At 32.9% G+C, this 20948-nt stretch overlaps 2 protein-coding genes and 1 long non-coding RNA gene across 3 annotated transcripts in view; 1 reads left to right on the top strand and 2 right to left on the bottom strand.

Moving 5' to 3' along the window:
- Positions 1-628: 628 nt before the first annotated feature.
- LOC109104412 lies at positions 629-2564 on the bottom strand. Its single transcript, XM_042729122.1, has 2 exons — positions 1988-2564; positions 629-969 (listed from the first exon to the last, which is right to left on the bottom strand). Exons 1-2 carry the CDS (start codon positions 2310-2312, stop codon positions 644-646), a joined length of 651 nt encoding a protein of 216 aa, XP_042585056.1. The 5' UTR covers positions 2313-2564; the 3' UTR covers positions 629-643.
- A 1879-nt stretch (positions 2565-4443) lies between these two features.
- On the top strand, positions 4444-16301 carry LOC122138257. The gene is made up of 2 exons (XR_006155455.1): positions 4444-7342; positions 14904-16301. It is a non-coding gene; the product is annotated as an uncharacterized LOC122138257 (long non-coding RNA).
- LOC109094906 (alpha-2-macroglobulin-like protein 1) overlaps positions 14164-20948 on the bottom strand; it is a 20110-nt gene continuing 13325 nt past the window's right edge. The window contains exons 27-36 of the mRNA XM_042730033.1: positions 20128-20202; positions 19812-19974; positions 18638-18831; positions 18315-18530; positions 17979-18097; positions 15772-15862; positions 15612-15680; positions 14940-15045; positions 14584-14632; positions 14164-14353 (exon numbers count right to left, since the gene is read on the bottom strand). Of these exons, the coding sequence (XP_042585967.1) occupies positions 14592-14632; positions 14940-15045; positions 15612-15680; positions 15772-15862; positions 17979-18097; positions 18315-18530; positions 18638-18831; positions 19812-19974; positions 20128-20202 (1074 nt within the window). The 3' untranslated portion in view covers positions 14164-14353; positions 14584-14591. The remainder of the gene's footprint in view (positions 14354-14583; positions 14633-14939; positions 15046-15611; positions 15681-15771; positions 15863-17978; positions 18098-18314; positions 18531-18637; positions 18832-19811; positions 19975-20127; positions 20203-20948) is intronic.

Here is a 20948-nt window from a genome sequence, read left to right as displayed (position 1 = left end):
AGCAAACAAATCCATCATTAAGATTTTTTTATTTTTTTTTGTTTGTTTTGTATTTGTTTTTAACGGTTGCTTCCCGGTAAAATTCAAGTCCTCTTTCCATAATATTGCTTTCTCCAATGAAAAAAGTTATCATGTCTGAATCAGGAGAGAAATAAGCACATATCAAGCATCGTTTAAACAGTACGAAACATTTCTAAATAAATATGTTGGTGGATTTTGATGTGAGAGAACAATAGGGGACTGACTTTTTAACTGGGGGAAGCATTATTATGAATTATGGACTGGTATTTTGGCCAGAAGTGATGGTTTAAAGATAAAATGCTTCAATGATGGATTTGCATCTTACAAACACACAGCTTTTCACTTCACAAGACATTAACTGATGGACTGGAGTCGTGTGGATGCATTGTGGATTATTGTGATGTTTTTATCAGCTGTTTGGACTCTCATTCTGACGGCACCCATTCACTGCAGAGGATCCATTGGTGAGCAAGTGATGTATTGCTACATTTCTCCAAATCTGTTGCGATGAAAAAACAAACTCATCTATTTTGGATGGCCTGAGAGTGAGTAAATTTTCAATTTTTAAAGAACTATTCCTTTAAACAAAAAACAATTCAGTTCAGTTTGTGCTCTAAATGGTTCAATAAGTGGTATAGGCCTCACCTGGTGTGCTTAGTGCTCGGCGTCCCGTCTGATTCTCCAGTGGGACAGTGGAAGGCCGGTGGCTTAAATCCAGCGGGACTCTCTGTCTGTGTATACTGCTCCTCGCTCTTTCTCTCTCCCCTCGTCTTTTAATCAAAGTGTATTCATCCCATACTTTCAGTTCAGTCTTTGTTTCAACACAGTCTCTACTGCATTTCTGTTCTTCTGCAGAGATGGAATGAGCTCTGCCGTTCTCGTCTTTATGGGGTGATGATGTGGAGCAGTTAGAGGGTCGTGGTGACAGGACACATCGCACTCCACATGCTGTGAGAACATAAACAGAGATCTTGATTAATAGGGTTTAAATGGCTTTAACTGCACCCGCTTCCAGCAACAACTGAATCCCGGTAAACCACTAGACAACTTTGTTAACTGTTAAGTAGCTGAATAATAAGCAGAATAATGTGCAGTTCTATGGTTATTATTGCAAAATAAACCTCTTTAATATGATCACCCTTATGGGTTTTATTTTGCGGTAATCACCAGCTGACTGTGCATTATCCCTTACATAATAAGTAAGGAATAATAGAAGGTGTTGAATTATTGAAAAATTATGATAAAAAAAAATAATGCAGTATAAGTGAAATCCAGATAATAAATGTATCATTATCTATTATCTATCTATTATTATTATTATCCTATTATTAGTCATATCTGTTTGCTTGGTCTGTTTCTTTGTGAGCTTTAGTTAATTTGCTTATATAGTATAATAATAATAATTGATAATATAATATAATAATTAAATTGTATATAATTAATAATATTAATAATAAATATTTGATCATGTGCAAGACATAATATGTATTAAACACATTGCAAACAGATACTAATGGAAATATAATATAATATAATATAATATAATATAATATAATATAATATAATATAATATAATATAATATAATATAATATAATATAATATAATATATGTAACTATATATAATTGGTAATGTGCAAGACATAATGCTTTAAACACATTACAAACAAATACTTATGGTTAATATATATATATATATATATATATATATATATATATATATATATATATATATATATATATATATATATATATATATATATATATATATATATATAATAGATAATGCATAATTTGTTTTGAACTTATTCTGAAGAGATACTTCTGGTCAAATTTAATATAAGATATTATAAAATAATATAATACACGGTATCTGTTTAATTGGTGTGTACAAAACCTGTATTATGTAGTGTTTAAATATATAATTTATCCTTTGCTTAACATTTTAGAGAAGCATTGACAAATTACCTATGAGCAGAGCTTTTTTGGCTGTGAATGATTTCCTGGCCTTTTTTTCAGAGAGGATTCTTGAGTCACTAAGGGACCTCCCCTGAAGCATGCTGTTGCTATAGGCACCAGTGTTTGGAGAAGATGATCCATGTTGATGTACTGGAAATGTTTTAAGAGGTGGGACCCCTCTCTGGTTTGTGACTTGGAGCTGTAGTCTTTGTTCCACTATGGAGTCCCATGCCATTGAGCCTGCTGTTCTGATGGGTCCTGTGTGCTCTCTGAAACTTCTCACGGGACAGAAATGCATCGCATGGCTCTGCGCATTTTTCTCACGGGTCAGCATGGGGCACCTTGCTGAATCTAATGTGATTGCTTACAAGTTACACCTAGAGAATGTAAGAAGAAGAACGACAGAGAAAACATACAGTGAATAATGAACATAAATCATGTGTTGGGTCATTTCTGTTACGCATTATCATTTGAACTGTGTACTTTAACTTTAACAAAATTACTATGCCCTTAAGGATATATTTCTATAATTATGCCAGACTTCCAAAAATATGTTCTGGTCAAACTCAACTTTAATAATGATGACTTGATTATTTACACAACAGAAAGAAAATAAACATGATGCAATCTAACAAGTTCAAAATAAAGAGATGAATGTACCCATTGATATTTTTTTTTTCATTGCCTTTGAAATTTTATCATTATCATACCAATAAACAGGTTGGAATGTACAGAGCATCTAAAGGAAAAAAAAAAATTCCATTACTCCGAGAAAATTTTTGTTCTCTTTCGAAACATTTGAATTATCTCGCAAAACTTTTGTATGCAAATGCAAAATTGGTAATGGATACAATGTGAAATGGTAGGAAAAATTATATTTAGTTTTTTGTGTGTGTTTGTTTGCAAAACTTTTGAGTTTGAATGCAAAACAATAAAAGACAGAAGAAAATATTCTATTTCAATGCTTTTGTGTTTGTTTGCAACTTTGCATGTGTTCACTTCCCAAATATTTAGTTTTGCAAATGAATGCTTTTGCAAGAAAATGCAAATTAAGATCGAAGGAAAAACTATATTTCAATGCATTTGTGAGTGAGCACAAGTTTCTTGTGTTAGCGCTGAACTTTTACAAGAGAATGTGAATGTTTTACAAGTGAATGTAAAGTTTCTGGATGGATGAAAAGTTTTAAAAATAAATAAATAAAAGAAGGATGCTAAAAGAATCAAACTTTGAAATTAATACCAAATAAAACAATTTTCATAAATTTCAAACAAAAAATATGGAGAATTATATGAAATTTCATAAAAATATTTTTTTATATTTTTCATGTTAGAGATTAGCGCAGTACCCAGGGACATGACAAAAATGACATTTGATAAATAATAATTGTATTGTAATATAATACTAACTAAAATGGTCTCCATGTTAAAAAATTGTGGGTTTACTATTTTATCTTGCATATTAAGACATAAAACAGGGTCATGAAAAATGAGGAATGGCCCTTCTAAAATGGGATTATCTATCAGTGTGTGCCAGCATGACTCTTTTAAGGAATGTAGATCACAGCTGCATCTGCTGTACATAACCCATGTGTTCTCTGCGTCCAACCCTCTGGCTCAGCGTTTTGATGTTTTATGATTTTGGACAGTCAGTTAGGCTATAATCCCATGATGAAAAGGTTTCTGGATGGCATATGGAATGTGAGGTCAACAGTACACCAATAAGGGCATCATCATTAGTCTATAATTAGCTCATCGTGTGAAGTTTGGTGGGATAGTGTGGGTTTTAATTTTCTCTCTTTGCCCCATGTTGCAGCAAGACCTTCAGACAAGCTTTAGGCACTTAACTATAGTTCTGTTCCTTATATGATTAACATGATAAAAAGCAGTTGTACTGTATGTTACACAACTGCTTTCCCAGATTGTGAACTGCTTATCTTTTGCATGCATCCATATGCTCATCATATATACAGCCTGACTTGAAGGACACAGCCTGAAAAGAAGGACACTTAAGAAGGCTTAAAAGAAGGCATGCATTTAAAACTGTAAAGACAATTGGGTAACACTTTATTTTAAGGTGTTCTTATTACACATGTGACATGTGCTTACTATTATAATAACAATAAATTATGCATAATTACATGCAAGTAACCCTAATCCTATATAGGAAGTACGTTCATTAATATTACTCAGTACTTAAATGTATAATAAAACTGTAACAAGGACACCTTAAAATAAAGTGTAACTGAAAACTGATTAAAAGAATGTACTTAAGTGTGTATTGAATTGCATATTGCATGTTATTTGCAATAAAATAAAAAAATTATTATAGATTAAATCCATATTGAATGCAATTAGTTATACTTAAGAGCGTTTTTGACACTTAAATAGGAATTAATCTTTATATGTTACTCCATATTTACTTCTATTGTCTTTGAAATATGGTCATACTGTGGACTAACAAGCAGTTTTGTTAAATTAAAATATACTTTAATGTCTATTGAAACTTGTGTGTTATTTAAATATATTCATAATTGCACATTAATGATGGAGTTGCTATTTAGTACATTTAAATTATATTAACTTTAAATGTAATATTCAAATTATGATCCTGACTTATATTGTTTACACAAGCAACCAGAAGCTAGATTTGACAATGTATCTAATCTGTGATGTTCAAAATGGGAGGAAATACATGAAGAAGGGCCCTCATTAAACCATTCCCATGCTCCCACAAATACACAACATCTGTAAATCCTTAAATGATCCACCAGCCAGAGAGATACATACATTCTCTTTCATGTGGCCCAACCCTGAAAAGGGATTGTTCATGAAAACCCCTTCGGTTCCTTTGAGAAACAGAGAAATGTGTAGGAAGATTTCCTCACAGACTTTAATCTGTTGTTTGAGGAGGTTGCTCTCTTACCTGCCTGTAAAATTCAGGTCCAGATTGATTCTTCTGCTTTTACACAGTGTTTTAAACTCCAGTTTGAAAGTGTAAATGTCTCTTCGTTGAGGTTTGACCACCTTTGGAGTTTCCTAGGGAACTTGAAACTTTGGTTTGTGGTTTGTTTAGAGTCTGGTGGCAAAGGTGAATGAGCAAGACCTATTATGTAGTCAATGGATACAACAACAAAACCTTGTTTGAGCTCTATGTAATTATGTGTTTCAGTGTTAAACCAGGGCACCATTTCAAAGTAAGAATGCTCAGCGTTTCCATGATTTCTTTTCTGATTTCGTTCCAGACCAAATGTGTTCACATGTGCAGCATGATTGATCCTTGCATCTGTAATCCACATTCTGCTCATTGTGTTATTCAAAAGCTGTAGTGAATTGCAAAAACACCATCTAAAGTTTGTGAAACACATCACAGATGGATTGACATTCTCTTTCCTGTTCCCCTCCCCAGCCTCTCGCCCATTGTTAAACTGTCAGGGCATGATGATGGCTGCTAGCTAAAGAAAAGCATGTTTTAGATTTATAAGCATGTGTAGTCATTCCAACAGCATGTACCTTTGTTTCAAATAAAAATAATGCTTTGTCCATCTATTACAATTATGAATAAGTGGCCTGATAGTCAGAATTTTGATTTGAATGTTATCATAAGTCTCAATTTTGCGACTCAAATCTTGAGTCTCATTTACTCGCCAAATGTGCCCTGTCTTTCTGTCAGCACATTGGCCAGTGCAAGCCCCCATGATCCTTTGGTGCCGCTAACTTACTTGTGTCTGTTCTACAAAAGTACATTACCTTGCAGCACAGGTGATGTAATGTCCATCGAGAGTACGCTTGCAAAACAAGTTTAAATAGTTGAACTGGAATATGATTTAAAATTTTGGCTTTTCAAATAGAAAGCATAATAAAATCACTCTGTTTGATGGGTTTTACAATGAGGCAAATGTGTTTTAATAATTTTAAGCTCTTCAGAAATGGCTGGTTTCGTTCTTTCAACACCCTAGAATAAATATATATATTTCTGTCAGGACTACTATCATCAAAGATAACTTACAATTAGCATAGATTTTAGATTGGGGGTACAATTCTGTTCTGGAAAACACTCCCTGCCTATCCAGCACCCCCCAACCCCCCACCCCCACAACTATATAATTGAAGCCTAGTTTGCCAGTTTACATCAAACACAGCATACTGCAGCTGTAGAAGTGAGCAAATGAACTGGTTTAGAGATCACAGATTCTACCTGGCCTAAAGCCAAGGAAATAATTTTTACTTGTCTAGAAAATCCTTCTTGATTTAAGAATTTTTAGATATCTGGGCTAGAAACAAGACAAAAAATCTAAGTAATAAAAGCTTCTTTTTTTTGCAGTGTAGCAAACATGTTACTGAACAACTAGCCTTAAACAATGAGCAAAATTTGATTATAGCATATTTGCCAACTTAGCATTATGCAATGAGAATGAAATAAGAAACTTAGCTTCATTTCGTGAAGACATTCAGAGATGAATAAAGGGTGAAATGGCCAGTTGTTACGTGGATGCTTTAACCCTTCTTGATATCTTGCTTCTTCCAGCGGGGACAACAGATCTTGTGTAAAAGTGTTGTTGATGCAGTCACATTAGCACAACTTCAGCAAGGAATTGTGGGCAAAGTGTCTATGTCAATCGCGAGAAGCAGTGCTCGCTCAGGTCACTTGCAAGTCTATCGTCTTATATCAATCAACGCGGCGAATTTGTTCTCAAGTTCCCGAACTGGTGAGATACTCCGATGGAAATGAACCCCTGGAATTTGTAGTCTGATTAGCTCCTGTGCAAAGCGATAGCTGCTGAATAATGACTGATATATGTATATACAACCTAAATGAAAGAGAAATATTGTAATTTTTTCTCTCAAAAGTCTGTCTCGTTGTGCTCTTTGTATAATAAGAACATTCCCAACATTAGCCAACTATAACATTAACTTTATAAAGTGAATGTCTCAGCATATTATGGATTTACACTTTATCCTGCGACAGGAGCGGGTCCCGTTTTTGCTTTACATCAAAGAGCTCTTTCTTTTCTCCATTCTTCTGTTGATTTTCACATATGGAGCCAAGCTTACTGCTATATAAACATGCTATCATGTGTATTAGCAGAACCATGTTGCATTAAAATTGCCCACTAGCAGGGAAAACAGATACTAACCGCTCCAACCAAGCTCTTCAGTGATCTTCTTTGTTATTTTAGCAGTAAAGCATGATAACATGGATTCTTGTGATTTGCTTGGTGCTGTGTTTGTGTTGGATTATATCAATGAGAACCAAATGTTGTACAGTTTATGCTGACTGTGTCAGCTGCTCACTCATTCTTCTTCTACATTTTAGATGGATCAAAGAAGACAGTTGATGATGGATTCTCCAAGGGAACTCCCAGGGTAAGGAATGCAACGAATACTCGGTTTATTGACTTCAATATCATCTAAAAAAATAAAAAATAAATGGTTTGGTGCTGTAGAAATTTAAGCAGCACTTTTTCAACACTCAGTTTGAGGTCTAAAACACATTTTCTCCATTGACTGACCTCCTTGAATAGATTTAACATCCAATATGTTCAGGCTCAGAAAGAAGATCATAAGCCATATAACAGTGTTTCCTATTCCTGCTCTAAAGGTTCTCAACTGTAGAGCCTCATGGGACATGGGAACGGGAAACACTCAACTAAAAACTTTAAAACATACTTGTTAAAGGAGTAAAGATACCTGAATGGGTCTTACTAAGCCAACAAAAAGTTTAAATTCATGCAGTCTAATAAATTTCCAGCTGTAATTTAATGAGATAAAATCAAAACTTTTCTACTGAAATTAGTAGGATAGTTATTCAGAATATTATTGCATAATATGTTTACAAATTTTTGGTTCATGCCATTGACTTATCTTTAGACAGAATAAAAATGTATATATATTTTTGAAAATTGATTTCATATTTCCCATTTGTACATCCATGGTCTTTATAATCTATTTTGTAAATCTTTGTAATTTTCTTAACTAAATGTCATAACTTTTTTCCTCTGAAAAAATGATGTCACAATTTTTCAATTCCTAATCAAAAGAGTCCAGAATAGGCCTATGGAAATTTGAGTCTTTAAAGAGATACTCCAAGACAGGTTTGCGTAAAACTTTTTGCAATATTTTATAAATGTCGATCGTGAAATGACAGCATTTCCATTAACCAATGATATGCAACTAAAATAATTTTTCCTCTCATGATAAGTAATGCTGACAGATGTTGGTGTATATATACTTTGAGAGCAGCCTCGTGTGAGGTGTTTATTGGAGGTTATTGTATATTAAAGAATGATCATGTGACTTTTGTGTACACCAGGTGACCTGTAAGTGCAAAAAATAAAATAAACTTGTTTACATTGTAGTTTTGCGAAATTACTTTTCCGAATTGCCTAAAAAACAACCTCATGCGAGCGTAAAAACTTTTTTTGTGATATACCATAGTGTTTGCAAAAGTGACGTGTTTCCATTGGCCATATTTTCAGGAAATACACGCTAGGTGATGGTGGAAAAAAATATTTTAAAAGTTAATGGGCCAGATTTAGTAAACAGGGCAAATTAGCGTTAGAGCACAATTCCATAAAAATGCTGATGGGAGGAGAAAATTCTGCGAGTGATTTACTGACAATGTGCATATTAAAGATCAGACGCAGCCAGATCATTTCCATAATGACCAGCACTATCTACCAAGAGCTGCACAAATTACCGCCTGCTTTAAGACTTGCTTTTTTTGGGCGTGAAATAATGACGCAAATACCAGTAATATGACGAGCTCAAACGTTGTGTTGCATGATTAGTAAATCCTGATAGTAGCAAGATGTTAGTAAATCTGGACCTTAAACTATAAATCATTGCTTCCAGCCAGCAGGCCAGCAATGTTTTTTAAGTTTATTAGGTTTAAAACTTTCATTGAGGGACTGTCAGTGTTGAGGGTCATATGCACTTGCATTATATAGACACAGAGATGGATTGTTTTTATAAAAATCTCTGTGTTTCACAGAAGAAAGAAAGTACATATACATGTAAGACAGCATGAGGGTGAGGAAATGATGAGAGAGTTTTCATTTTTGTGTGGAATATCACTTTCATCCTACAGATATCGGGTCTTAGAAAGTTGCCAATGAAAAGCTAAATTCATCTTTCTCTCATATTCAGAAATTCATATTGCATATTTATCACTAAATACAGGCCCTGATTTCAAACATACAAGGATTATTAGGACAGAAGCATTTTAACATTGTTTGAAGCTGGGTTATAAGTAGCACTGAAGTAGCTGTCTTTGGCTAAGTGGAACATATTTAATAAACAGCACAGGAACAGCACATATTTCAAGTTGTCACATTGTTGTAAGTTTACGCTTGTTCACATTCATCTTCTCAACAACCTCAGGCAGTTGTTCCTTAAAAAAAAAAAATCATATTTGCTACAATTGGCAGCCCATAGGTAATACAAAACAGAAGTATTTAACGAATAACTTCACTTCATGGCTCTTCCATGGCGTTGCCCCCTCATTAAGACAAACCATGGAATGACAATGAACTGAAGGCCTATGTATCCGCTGTAATGTATCCACTCTCTAAATAACTCTCCAGTGCTGCTGGATTCAGAGATGCTGCTATTTCCTTTATAAAAACCCAACAGGCAGTTCCATGGAATGAGCGTATTCCCGCTCAAATTTTACAAGTCAAATGGAATCATGCCCTGCCAACATCTGCTCTGTGGAAGACACCAGCAAATCCATTTTTATATTGGCTCTTTATCTTTCTACCCAACACATGCAGATACTGCTGTCCACCTCATCTGCTGGAGGAGAGGTATGAGCGAAATAGAGATACTAGAATTTCAGAGCTTTATATGTTTGCAAACGAGCCGGACAAACTGTATCAGTTCCATTGTTTTTGTCATTTGGGCCTTTTATATGATTGTTAAAGGAATAGTCCATCCACCTTCAATATACAGTATCATGTATATGACTTGTGTGATGTATTCCAAGTCTTCCAAAATCATACAATATAACTCTGTGGAAGAAACTGATCAAAATGTAAGTCTGATTATGTAAAAAAATCTAGTTCTTTTTGTTGCATTCATGAGTTTCTGAGGGAAAGAGTGATGTCTGATTTCATGAAATTATCAGTCTGCATATCAGTTGAATATTTTCAATGCAAAGGAATATAGTGCAAAAATATCAATGCAAAAATCATACTTGCATGATACTTATGGTGTGTCCTTTTGAAGCTTAAATAATAATAAATAAATAAAATAATGAATGTACATATCTATCTCTCAATAACGTACATTGTATAATGTACTTTTTATTATTATATTTTATTTTATGTATCTACTTTAATAAATAATGCAAAATACTATATATAAATATATTTAAAGATAAAATCTACTTAATATATATATATATATATATATATATATATATATATATATATATATATATATATATATATATATATATATATATATTTTTTTTTTTTTTTTTTTTTATGTATTTTTTATGTTTCAATTTTATAATTTAGTTTTGTTAGTTTTTTTTATGCACATTTCTAGATGTGTTTCTAGAGTTTTGCATTTTATTTTGCTTTAAGGAAAACTATTGTGAGGTGATCGGTAACATGACAATAATGTATGTGCACATTTAAGTCTCATGCCAAAGAGCGACCGGTACAGTTTTGTGCTCTCCAGAAGAAAGAAAGTCATATAGAACTGAAATTTGAGTGTGATTTAATGGCATTGATTTTTGGCTATTCTTTACTTATCCACTCTCTCCAGACTCTAACGCTCACAAATATCAGCCTTCAGACTCAGTTCCGGGTGATAGCACAGTTTCCTTCTCACCCCATGTTTGCATTGGCGCAGCATCTGAATCTCATCAGCTTCAAAGTCAGTTGCAGAGCGAGGCGTAACAATCAATTACAAAATGAGCCACACTCATCAGAGATGCAGGAGGATCTGATTTCACAACATATGGTATCACCTGTTCTCAAGCATATCGCTCATCCCAGCGTATCCCACTCAAACATCTGTGGCCAATTATCATTCTCACATTAAACAGAGGATTTTTCAGATGCCTGACCGAATCTGCTCTCGAACCCATAATGCACCGAATCCTGTTATATCACTCACAGCATATCTCAGCATGTCATAGAGAGAAATGTAATAGTACACCCTATTTTTGACCCAATTTATGGAGAGTGGGTTGGTTAATGTATTAAATAAATGTGTATTTGATTTTCTCAGTGTTTTTGACCTGCGGATCAGATTTTATATTTGTTAAAACGTTGGGGAAATTGGTTATTACACTGGGAGTTATTACAAGGAAGTTGTAAACTATTACAAAATCTCAGTATATGCAATTAAATCATACTAGCATATATTCAAAAACGGGTCAAGTTATCAGATGCTTTAAATGTTATAAATTTAAATTAATATTATTAATAACATTTTGCACAGTACACTAACATTCAAAAATAATAAGAAAATATTTTTAAAAGAAATGAATAGGCTTTTATTAGGACTTTTATTCAGCGAGGATATATTAAATGATCAAAAGTGACAGCAAAGATATTTATAATATTCTAAATAATAGTTCTGTAATGTTCTATTTCAAATACAGGCTGTTCACTTGAATTTTTCTCAAAGAAAACAAAAATGAAACAGCACAACTGTTTTCATTATCGATAATAATACGAAATGTTCCTTAAGCAGCAAATCAGCAGATTAGAATGATTTCTGAAGGATCATGTGACACTGAAGACTGAAGTAATGGCGCTCAAAAATCAGCTTTGCATCACAGGAATAAATTACATTTTAAAATACATTCAAATAGAGAAGAATTATTTAAAATTCAAATTATATTTTGAAGTATCACTATTTAATTGTATTTTTTGATCAAATAAATGCACCCTTGGTGAGTGTAAAATACTTATTTCAAAAACAATATTAATCATACTGACCTTTTTCACGTTTCATAAATTGTTTACTGTTCGAATTTTAATGAAAAGCCAAAAACTATTCAAAGAACTGTATCTTTTTTCCTGGGAAATATTGGTGGAAATATTTAATAGTTAACAATTTAAGCTATGTGTAAATAATAACATTCACAAATACACCTTCCTAAAGAAATATTTACTTGAGTAAGAAATGACAACTACCCACAAAATTCAACTGAGCAATGGATCACACACATAAAAATAAATAAAAGCTGAAATAAGAAAATAGTTGCTCATGTGTGCCGTTTGAAATCACAGTGGGCCAGATGAAGGGTTTTATTTACTTTTAAAGGCCTCCGCCTTTTATGGCTTATATCAGCATCACCTGGGGCATTGGGTGATGTCATCAGGCCTTTTTCTGAGTGACTCTTAAAGGCATTAGTTAGAATAATAAATGTAAGTGCATGTTATGGGTTCAGGTTACTGGGTTGTTTCCTAACACTGGGTCTGGACAGGAAAAGGGCCAGAACAGGAAACAAATGATTAGTGTTTTTGTCGAATATTGTACACGTACTCTGACCTTGCACAGGAAATTAGTCTTTAGTGATAGAATTTTATTTTTGAAAAAGCTAAAATTAATGCAATAATAATTCTGCAGTATTGGGTGCAATAAAACGCTATTGCATACTATTTATTGCTAGAGATTCAATGTCGTTTCTCTTTTTAAAAAGTTATCCTGAAACACAAATTAATTTACAGAATGAGTGAAATAATTATTTTTATTAAAAAATTGTGATGCACAAGAGAATAAAAGAATGATTCCAACAAATGATTTTAGTTTTATGGCAGAGCACATGCCCATGGGGACTGCTGTTGTTGACAGCCTTTTCATAAGTATTTTCCCAATGCTCAGAGCAATGATAAGTTTTGATAGGATTCCGATAACTCATGCGTAATGAGAGCAAAAAACAGGGAAAATATCTCAACAGTCCACTGCTTTCCAAACAAATGAAAGAACATTTCTGCCGAGGAATAACACACATTTCAGCAGGGCTGCTGAGAGCAACACTTTCTGTTTTTCTTGTCTGTTATATTAAAAACAAACAGTCCAAAGCTGCATCAAAATTCACATCTGTGATTGTTTTCTATAATGTTTCAGCTCTTTCCAGTTCTAACAGGATTTCTCTCTCTCTCTCTCTCTCTCTCTCTCTCTCTCTCTCTCTCTCAGCTATATATGCTACAAATAAGTACTAACTTCCAACTGGATTTAACAGTAGTGGTGTTAAAGTACCAACAACTTTAAGTCCTTTTTTAATAATAAGTGAATTCATAACACACATAAAACTCTAGGCGACATGTAACTTAGCAAAAAAGCGTTTTCGCTTGTAACTTCATGAAACATGCATATAACAGAGAAAATGGCACAGCATTATTTTCAGAAAATTCTTTTTATTAAAAAGAGTCCAAACTCACCATAATCCATCATCTAAATATATTCCTCACAGAACTATAACACATAAAACCAGACTGGCCACAAGTGAGGCGCAGCAAAAACAACAACAAACAACTGTATCTTTCATGTGGCACTTTAGTTTGAAACATGCATAGATTGTGGAAAATTGCATGACATTATTTTTAGAAAATTCAGTTGAAAAGTCCAAACTCACCATAATCTGTCATTTAGAACTAAAGATATTCCTTATGTTGTTATATCACACATAAAACTGCTTTAAAAAAAAAAATCTAAAATGAAACTACTGATTCTAAAATGATATTACTGAAATTAACAGGCATTTTAAAAGATGAATACTTTTTGCTAAGCAGAGATATCAAGCATCTGAGTGGTTTGGAAACCGTTTTTAACTGTGCTACTTTTAAACACTTATTGGGTGTTACAACAGCAAACAAAATGTCTGAAAGCAGCTTTCATGTGTTGGTGATAAAGCCATGTTTAAAACTTTAGGTACTAAACCAGAAGAAGAGTTGAAATGATCCACACCAACATATCAGTTCTACTACAGTTCGAAAATATAGAGTGCTTTGAAATGTAATATTTTGGATTACAGACTGGAAAACTGACATACTATTGTAAACATTTGCAACTGGCAGATGCACTTTTTTCAAAATACATAACTGGGTAGGGAACGATTTAAAACTTGAAACTAGGATTTAATATATTCTTATAAGATCCAGATATTTGCATATGTACCGTAATAATAAATCTAGATAACAAATAATCACCAGACACAAATATTTCAGATGCAGAAACTGTCAAACTGTTCAATAGCAACTAAACTGCATATTACAGAAATGACAGATTTATTTAGACGTATTTAAGAAAACAATAAGATTTTAGAAGAACAGAAAAGGTGTCAGTATTAAATCCGTCTTGCCATATATTCCAGTTTACAGTTCTTCAGTCTTAAGCACTTCTGATCATCCCCTGAAAAACAATAGCTCAATCAACCTTTTATCAAGCAGCATCACATATTCATATCTGTCCTTCATACATCATTCTAATATGATGATCTGGTGCTCAAGAAAAAAATCTTATTATTTCTTTGACATGTAAATGTCTTTATGGATTCAGGTATTAGTACAATTATTAAAATATACAAATAGAGTTTTAGATAAAATTGTGTTTAAAACTAAAAAAAGAATTACTGTACTTACAGTGGTTTTTACACACATGGGGATGTGTAGTCAGTCATAGACAGTTCACCTGGAGGAACAGAAACACAACCTAGTTTTTTTGTGCACTACATTCATGAGCTTGCCTCAATAAAATTTAAAATGCATTATGGTTAAGAGTAAATAAGGCTTGTAAAGCACAATTACGCAATGCTTATATCATGATGTAACTAAGATTTATAAAAAATGAAAGTCTTAAACATTAAAAGGGAAATAGGTTTTCCCAATTTTATTTATTTGATTTTTATTTATTATATTTTGCTGGGTTTATAATAAAAACCTCATATTGTATTTTATTTCAGACTCTTCAGAGTCCACAGTGATGAACAAACACGTACTGGTCTTGTAATAGTCATAGACGTTCACTACAGCTGGTTTCAAGTTCTGCACCAGGACTTCCTGCACAAGCTTCAGGCTGATGGACTTCTCCTCATTCTTTTTCAACTGGAAAGGAAGAGAAAGTTATTAAATTATGATTAAGGAGAGATTTGTTTTTTATTGGGGATGGACATAAAAGAATGTGTTTAAGGAATAGTTCACCCCAAAACTAAAATTTGTTTCTTCATATGAACAGTTTTAGAGAAATTTAGCATGACATTGCTTGCTCACAAATGGATCTTCTGCAGTGAATGGGTGCTGTCAGAATGAGAGTACAAAAAGCTGATGAAAACATCCCAATAATCCACAAGCAATAAACACAACTCCAGATTAATGATGGATTTATTACAAACGTGCAGCTTTTCACAACTCAAGATGTTAACTCGTGGACTGGAGTGTTTTTATCAGCTGTATGGACTCTCATTCTGACGGCACCCATTCACTGCAGAGCATGTGATGCAATACTACATTTCTCCAACTCTGTTCTGATGAAGAAAAAAACTTGTCAATATCTTGATTGGACTGAACTATTCCTTTAAGTAATCAGGGTCAGTTTATCGCTTATATTGTCAAAATATCTGCAATCCCAAAAAGGTTTTCAACTCCTCAAGGTATTTGAATAAAACATTTACACTATCCAAATAGAAAAAGACACGATCCTCATCCAGATCCAGACGTTTGATGGTGGGGTCTTCCCTCAGCTGTGGAGACAGAGGAGCGAATGAAAATGAATCAAATGCTGGTTGCACAACTTGATCAAAAGAGGACCAGAGCCGTTCAAGTGTCACTCACAGCCTGCAGAGACGTCTCATCCGGCTTAAACCCAGACAGGAGCCTGACGTTAATGATCACCATGTTGGTCTCCTCTCGTGTGCCGCTATACCTGTAATACAATCGTTCCAACAATCACAAAGAGGGTTCGCAATCATACATTGTTCTGTATGTAGTCTGACAGACAGCAAAGAGTCTATTAGGGCCATAATGTACGCTAAATCTTTCTTCATTCTTTCCCTATAGAGTCAGATGGATAGGTTACATGGATATGGAAACTGGGCCATTCGATGCAATTAGTACATTCTGGGTAAATACCAGTTATTATTGTATCGATGAAATTTTTAAGTGTTGGAGAAGAATTTGCAGAGTGATGAAAATCAGTGATCAGGTGATGGTTTGTTTAAGAGAAATAGCAAGAGATCCAGATTTTAAACCAAATACTTTTGATGATGTCTTTAAGGTTTGGGCTAACAAAGGACTTAAAAGATTTGATCAAATTTATGGAGACCATGAGATGGTGACATTTGAGAATATAGAGAAAAAATATGTATTGTCTGGGAAATTATTTTTTTAAATTTTTTAAATTTATTAGTTTTATTAGTTATGTGAGTGATGTGAGTAATTTAGAAGATTTGGAATATGTTATATGCCTCTAGACTAGTAGACTAGATAATAGACTAGATAATTTGATAGGACGAATGAATTATATATTCAAAGAAATTAAGGATGGGGGTTTATATAATATTAAGACAAAATGGGAAATTGAATTAGACAATAAAATAACAGAAGGAGATTGGAAACAAAGTTTAAAAGAAAATCTAAGGACTAAGCAATCTCCATATTGGCAACAGTATGCTTGGAAAATTAGTATGCAATATTTCATAACACCAGGAGTATCTTCCAAATATAATGATTTATCTTCAGGATGTTGGAGAAGTTGCACTCATATATTGTAGAATAGTAATAATAATAATAAAAAAATCTGGACAGACGTAATACATGTAATAGAAAAAAATCTTAAGAAATCAAATATAAAAAAGATGCAAAATATAGTTTTGGGTATACAGTAGGACATATGCTACTTAGTAAAGATGAGTTATACTTATTTAGAATTTTGAGAATTAAGCTTTTAAAGCAAAAACTAATTTTCAGGGAAGGCAAGAATCCGCAGCTATAAGTGATTGTTTAGATTTAGTTTCTAAGGTACACTCTATGGAAAGGATATCATATGAAATCAAAAGAAAAATACACATTTTGAAAAGTAAGGGAACCCTTAAAATCAAAGTATGTACTATAACACAAAATATATTACTTACCCTTTTACATAATCCTCATTCTTTCTTGATTTATTAATTTACTGTTTTATTTAATTATTTAATATTATCATCAATTGAGTTTTAAAAGTATTATTTGAATGACTTACTAGAAATTAGATGTCATAAGAGTTTTGATATAAATATGTGACGGTGTTCTGTATTTTATTTTATTTATTTATTTATTTATTTTTGCTTATTGTTCATATGTAAAAGTGTTTATGTATGTAATTCTTTTATATTTATATTTTTGCTGTGTATTTTATGTTATATTTTTTCAGGATTCCTTGATGAATAGAAACAGAATTTATTTGAAATATTAATATTTTGTAACATTTATAATGTCTTTACTGCCACTTTTCAGCAATGCAAATCTTACTCGTACTTGATGAGTAATTTCTTTCTTTATTTCAAAAAAATAAAAAATAAATAAAAAATAATTCTTACTGACCCCAAATCTTTGAGCAATAGTGTATGTATTTCATGTTTATTATGATATTTTTATTATGAGTTTTTTTTTTTTTTTTTTTAACATCCAATTAAAAATTGATGATACTTTTTGCTAGTTTGTAGTATTTAAATTACTTTTTTAAGCTAATGCTTGGCCACAATTTTCTTTCTTTTTTTTTTCTTTTTTTTTGGAATGGAAAAGAGCTGTGTCTCTTTTTTGTTTGTTTGTTTCAGAGAAGAAACAAAGTCATACATGTTTGCAAGGACATGATAATGTCCCTTTAAATAATGTCAGCATGCATACAGTAGTAAGTATTTAAAAGAATGATAAATAATGATAAAAATTAAATTACATTTGTGCAAAAAAAAATCACATGTTGAAAGTATTGTATGCATTAATGGCTGTTTCCCTGAATGAAGACGGTAATTGTAACTGGTTTTTTAAATAGAGGTGTGGCTCACCTTACAGTAGTGGTTAATGTAAAAGCTGGGTTCTCTGTGTTGCTGCAAACCCCAGTATTTGCTTTGATTTCGAAGGCCAAAGAGTCTGGAGGGGGCGGGATATTGTAGTGCAAGGCAAACTGAGAGACAAAAAACACACAATACTGTCAAAGACGAGGCAATTTATATCACTTTTATACACATTACGCATCCTTATGTAATTCCTCTGATCCATTGAAGAAAGAAAATCACACAAGTTTGAACTGACATGAGGGTGAGTACATGATGAAAACATTCATTCCTAGATGAACTATTTCTTGGACTCAAAATGTGTATCAAAAGAGGCAGTGCACAGACCTGCACAAACACACAGCCTTTGCCTTCTGCCCTGAGCTCGTATGTGCCAGTAGCTTCCTGCAGCTGTTTCTCCTGGTAAAGCAGCCTGTTGTCCTGGTTCACGGTGAACTGGTTTCTCTGGCCTGAGGGGGAGGTCACGGTTATGCTAATGAATCCTTCTGCATTGTAGGTGGCAGCACTGTACTTAGCAAGTGCCTGGAGTGCTACTACAGTATCCTGTTCACAGAAAGAGAGGGAGCGACACCACTTAGAGTCAATAATATTAAAACACACTATAAAGACTCAGAGGGTTTAAAAAAGCTGCATGAGATAAATAACATTACCTGTGTAGAGGAGAAGCCTCCATTCGCATTCTGCTGCTTGCTTAGCCAGTGCACGATGCCAGCAGAGTAGTTCAGTCCAAATCCAGGCAGTGAGGGTCCAGAGAGCAGCGCCAGCAACACATAGGCACTCGTCTCTACCTCCACAGACCCCATCGGTTGTGCATTATTAGCCAGAGTCCAATACCGTCCCACACCTGAAATAACCAGGGCAAGAAAACTGGAACATTGAAGGATGGTGATTGTGGTTTTTATTAAAAGCAGCAGGATAATCTAGATCAGGGGTTTTCAAACTGGGGCCCAGAGAAATTTGTACTGGGGGTACACAAAAAAAAATAAAAAATAAAAAATAAACCAGCAAAAAGTTGTTCAAAAGTTAACAAGTTCCTTATTTAATTTGCAGTGTTTTTTTTTTTTAATTTTTTTTTTCTTTCTTTTTTTTTAAGAAATTGTATTTTTATTATTATGATTTTTTCTGGGTTTTCGCCTTTACATTACAATTTCTATACAGTAGTTTATGCCTTATTGTATTTCTTTTTAGGGAGTTTCTATTTTTGTTAAAAAGTGCTATACAAAGCACATGACATGGAGAAAAAAAGATATTACAAGATATTATGGCAGTGAATTAACGATTCATTTCCTCGGTTTAGTTAAATTCTGACCACAATAAAACGAAATTAAAACATGTGAACTAATTAGTAAGTAGTGGCCACAACTGAACTAAAACGAGAGAACAAATTAATAAAATGTGGTCACAAATGAATAAGTTATGGGAAAAAAAATTCTTAACTCATGGTCATTTCTTTTTGCAGCTCACGTGTGGGGTTCTGTACTATATAAAGCAATTCTGAATTTAATTAATAATTGAAATAATTAAAGTAAATTAATTCATTAAAAGCTAAATATTTAATTTGGCAAAGAAAATATAAAGGCCTTTATGAAAAATAAAAAATATAGGAGCTTTTCTATTTAATATATAGTAATGTAATGTATATGTATACAAATATATATATATATATATATATATATATATATATATATATATATATATATATATATATATATATATATATATATATATATATAAAAATCTTTTTGGAAAATATACATTTTGCAAATCCTTAAAAAGTATTTTAGTATGGTTATTTGTCTTATTTAATCTAAATTTGAATGGTACCTTCTCTCTTAGCCTGCTTGTCCAGATTGGAGAGGAGGGTCTGTCTCATCTCTTCATCTCCAGCAAGAGTGAATGTGTAGGACAGCAAGGCGGTCACATATGTGTTGTCGATGTTATGGGAAGATTCCTTCAGACACGCAAGACTTTTTGCCACCACGGGATCTTACAAAGCACACAAAAGACAAGATGAATGTTTTCTTCCTTCATTCGTCACATTATCTCTATTGACTTGACTGATTTTAATTTATCTGTGACTAGTCCATAATTTATCTGTGAGAGTCCATCTCTTAGGACCCATAAAGAGGGTTTTACTTACAGTTTCCTGAATGCCTAACTCCAGCAGCGCAGCAGTGATGTACGCAGAGAGAGTGACTTCGTCATTGACGCCACCCTGGGAAAGCAGAAGCATCATCACAGATCATTCCAACCCTCAGAATTTCAATCTCCCCACTTTATTGTCAATTAACAGACATTTCCAAAGTGTGAAATCCAGAACCACCGGAGTAAGGAGCAGTTTTCTATTTATTATTTATTTATTATGTTTGAAGCTCTAATCATTACTTATTTTGTTCTTTCCTAAGCATCGAGAGATTTTAGAGATGCTGCTCAAAACACATGTATTATTAATAATAATGTTGTAAACAGTTGTGCTGCTTAATATTTTGGTGGAACCGCTCCAGGATTCTTTAAAGTACCAGAAACTTCAAAAGAACAGCTAATTATTTTTAATCTATTCGTGACATTTTTATGTATGTACTGTCAATTTCAGTCAATTTAATGCAAACTTTCAGAATAAAAGTATACATTTATAAAAATAAAAAAAATTAATGAACCTAAATTTTTCAACCATAATCATATGTAAAGATACACATATTTGATCTATATACTTCTTGTAAATGTTAAAACTTGTTTTAAGATATTTCAAATGCAAAAGATAAAACTATGTGAACCTGGACCACAAGACCAGTCATAAGTAGCACGGATATATTTGTAGCAATAGCCAAAAATACATTGTATGGGTCAAAATGATTGATTTTTCTTTTATGCCAAAAATCATTAGGATAATAATTAAAGATCATATTCCATTAAGATATTTTGTAAATTTCCTAACGTAAACATATTAGAACTTAATTTTTG

This window comes from Cyprinus carpio, chromosome B8, assembly GCF_018340385.1.
Source record: "Cyprinus carpio isolate SPL01 chromosome B8, ASM1834038v1, whole genome shotgun sequence".
Classification (NCBI taxonomy): domain Eukaryota; kingdom Metazoa; phylum Chordata; class Actinopteri; order Cypriniformes; family Cyprinidae; genus Cyprinus; species Cyprinus carpio.
Note: the sequence above shows the minus strand (reverse complement) of the source record. Positions and strands in the feature narration are given on the sequence as shown.

Coding starts and splice junctions, on each gene's coding strand:
- LOC109104412 (XM_042729122.1), bottom strand. CDS start 2,312: ATGCTGACCCGTGAGAAAAATGCGCAGAGCCATGCGATGCATTTCTGT. Junction 970..1,987: donor CAAAAAAGCTCTGCTCATAG/GTAATTTGTCAA, acceptor ATGTTCTCACAG/CATGTGGAGTGCGATGTGTC.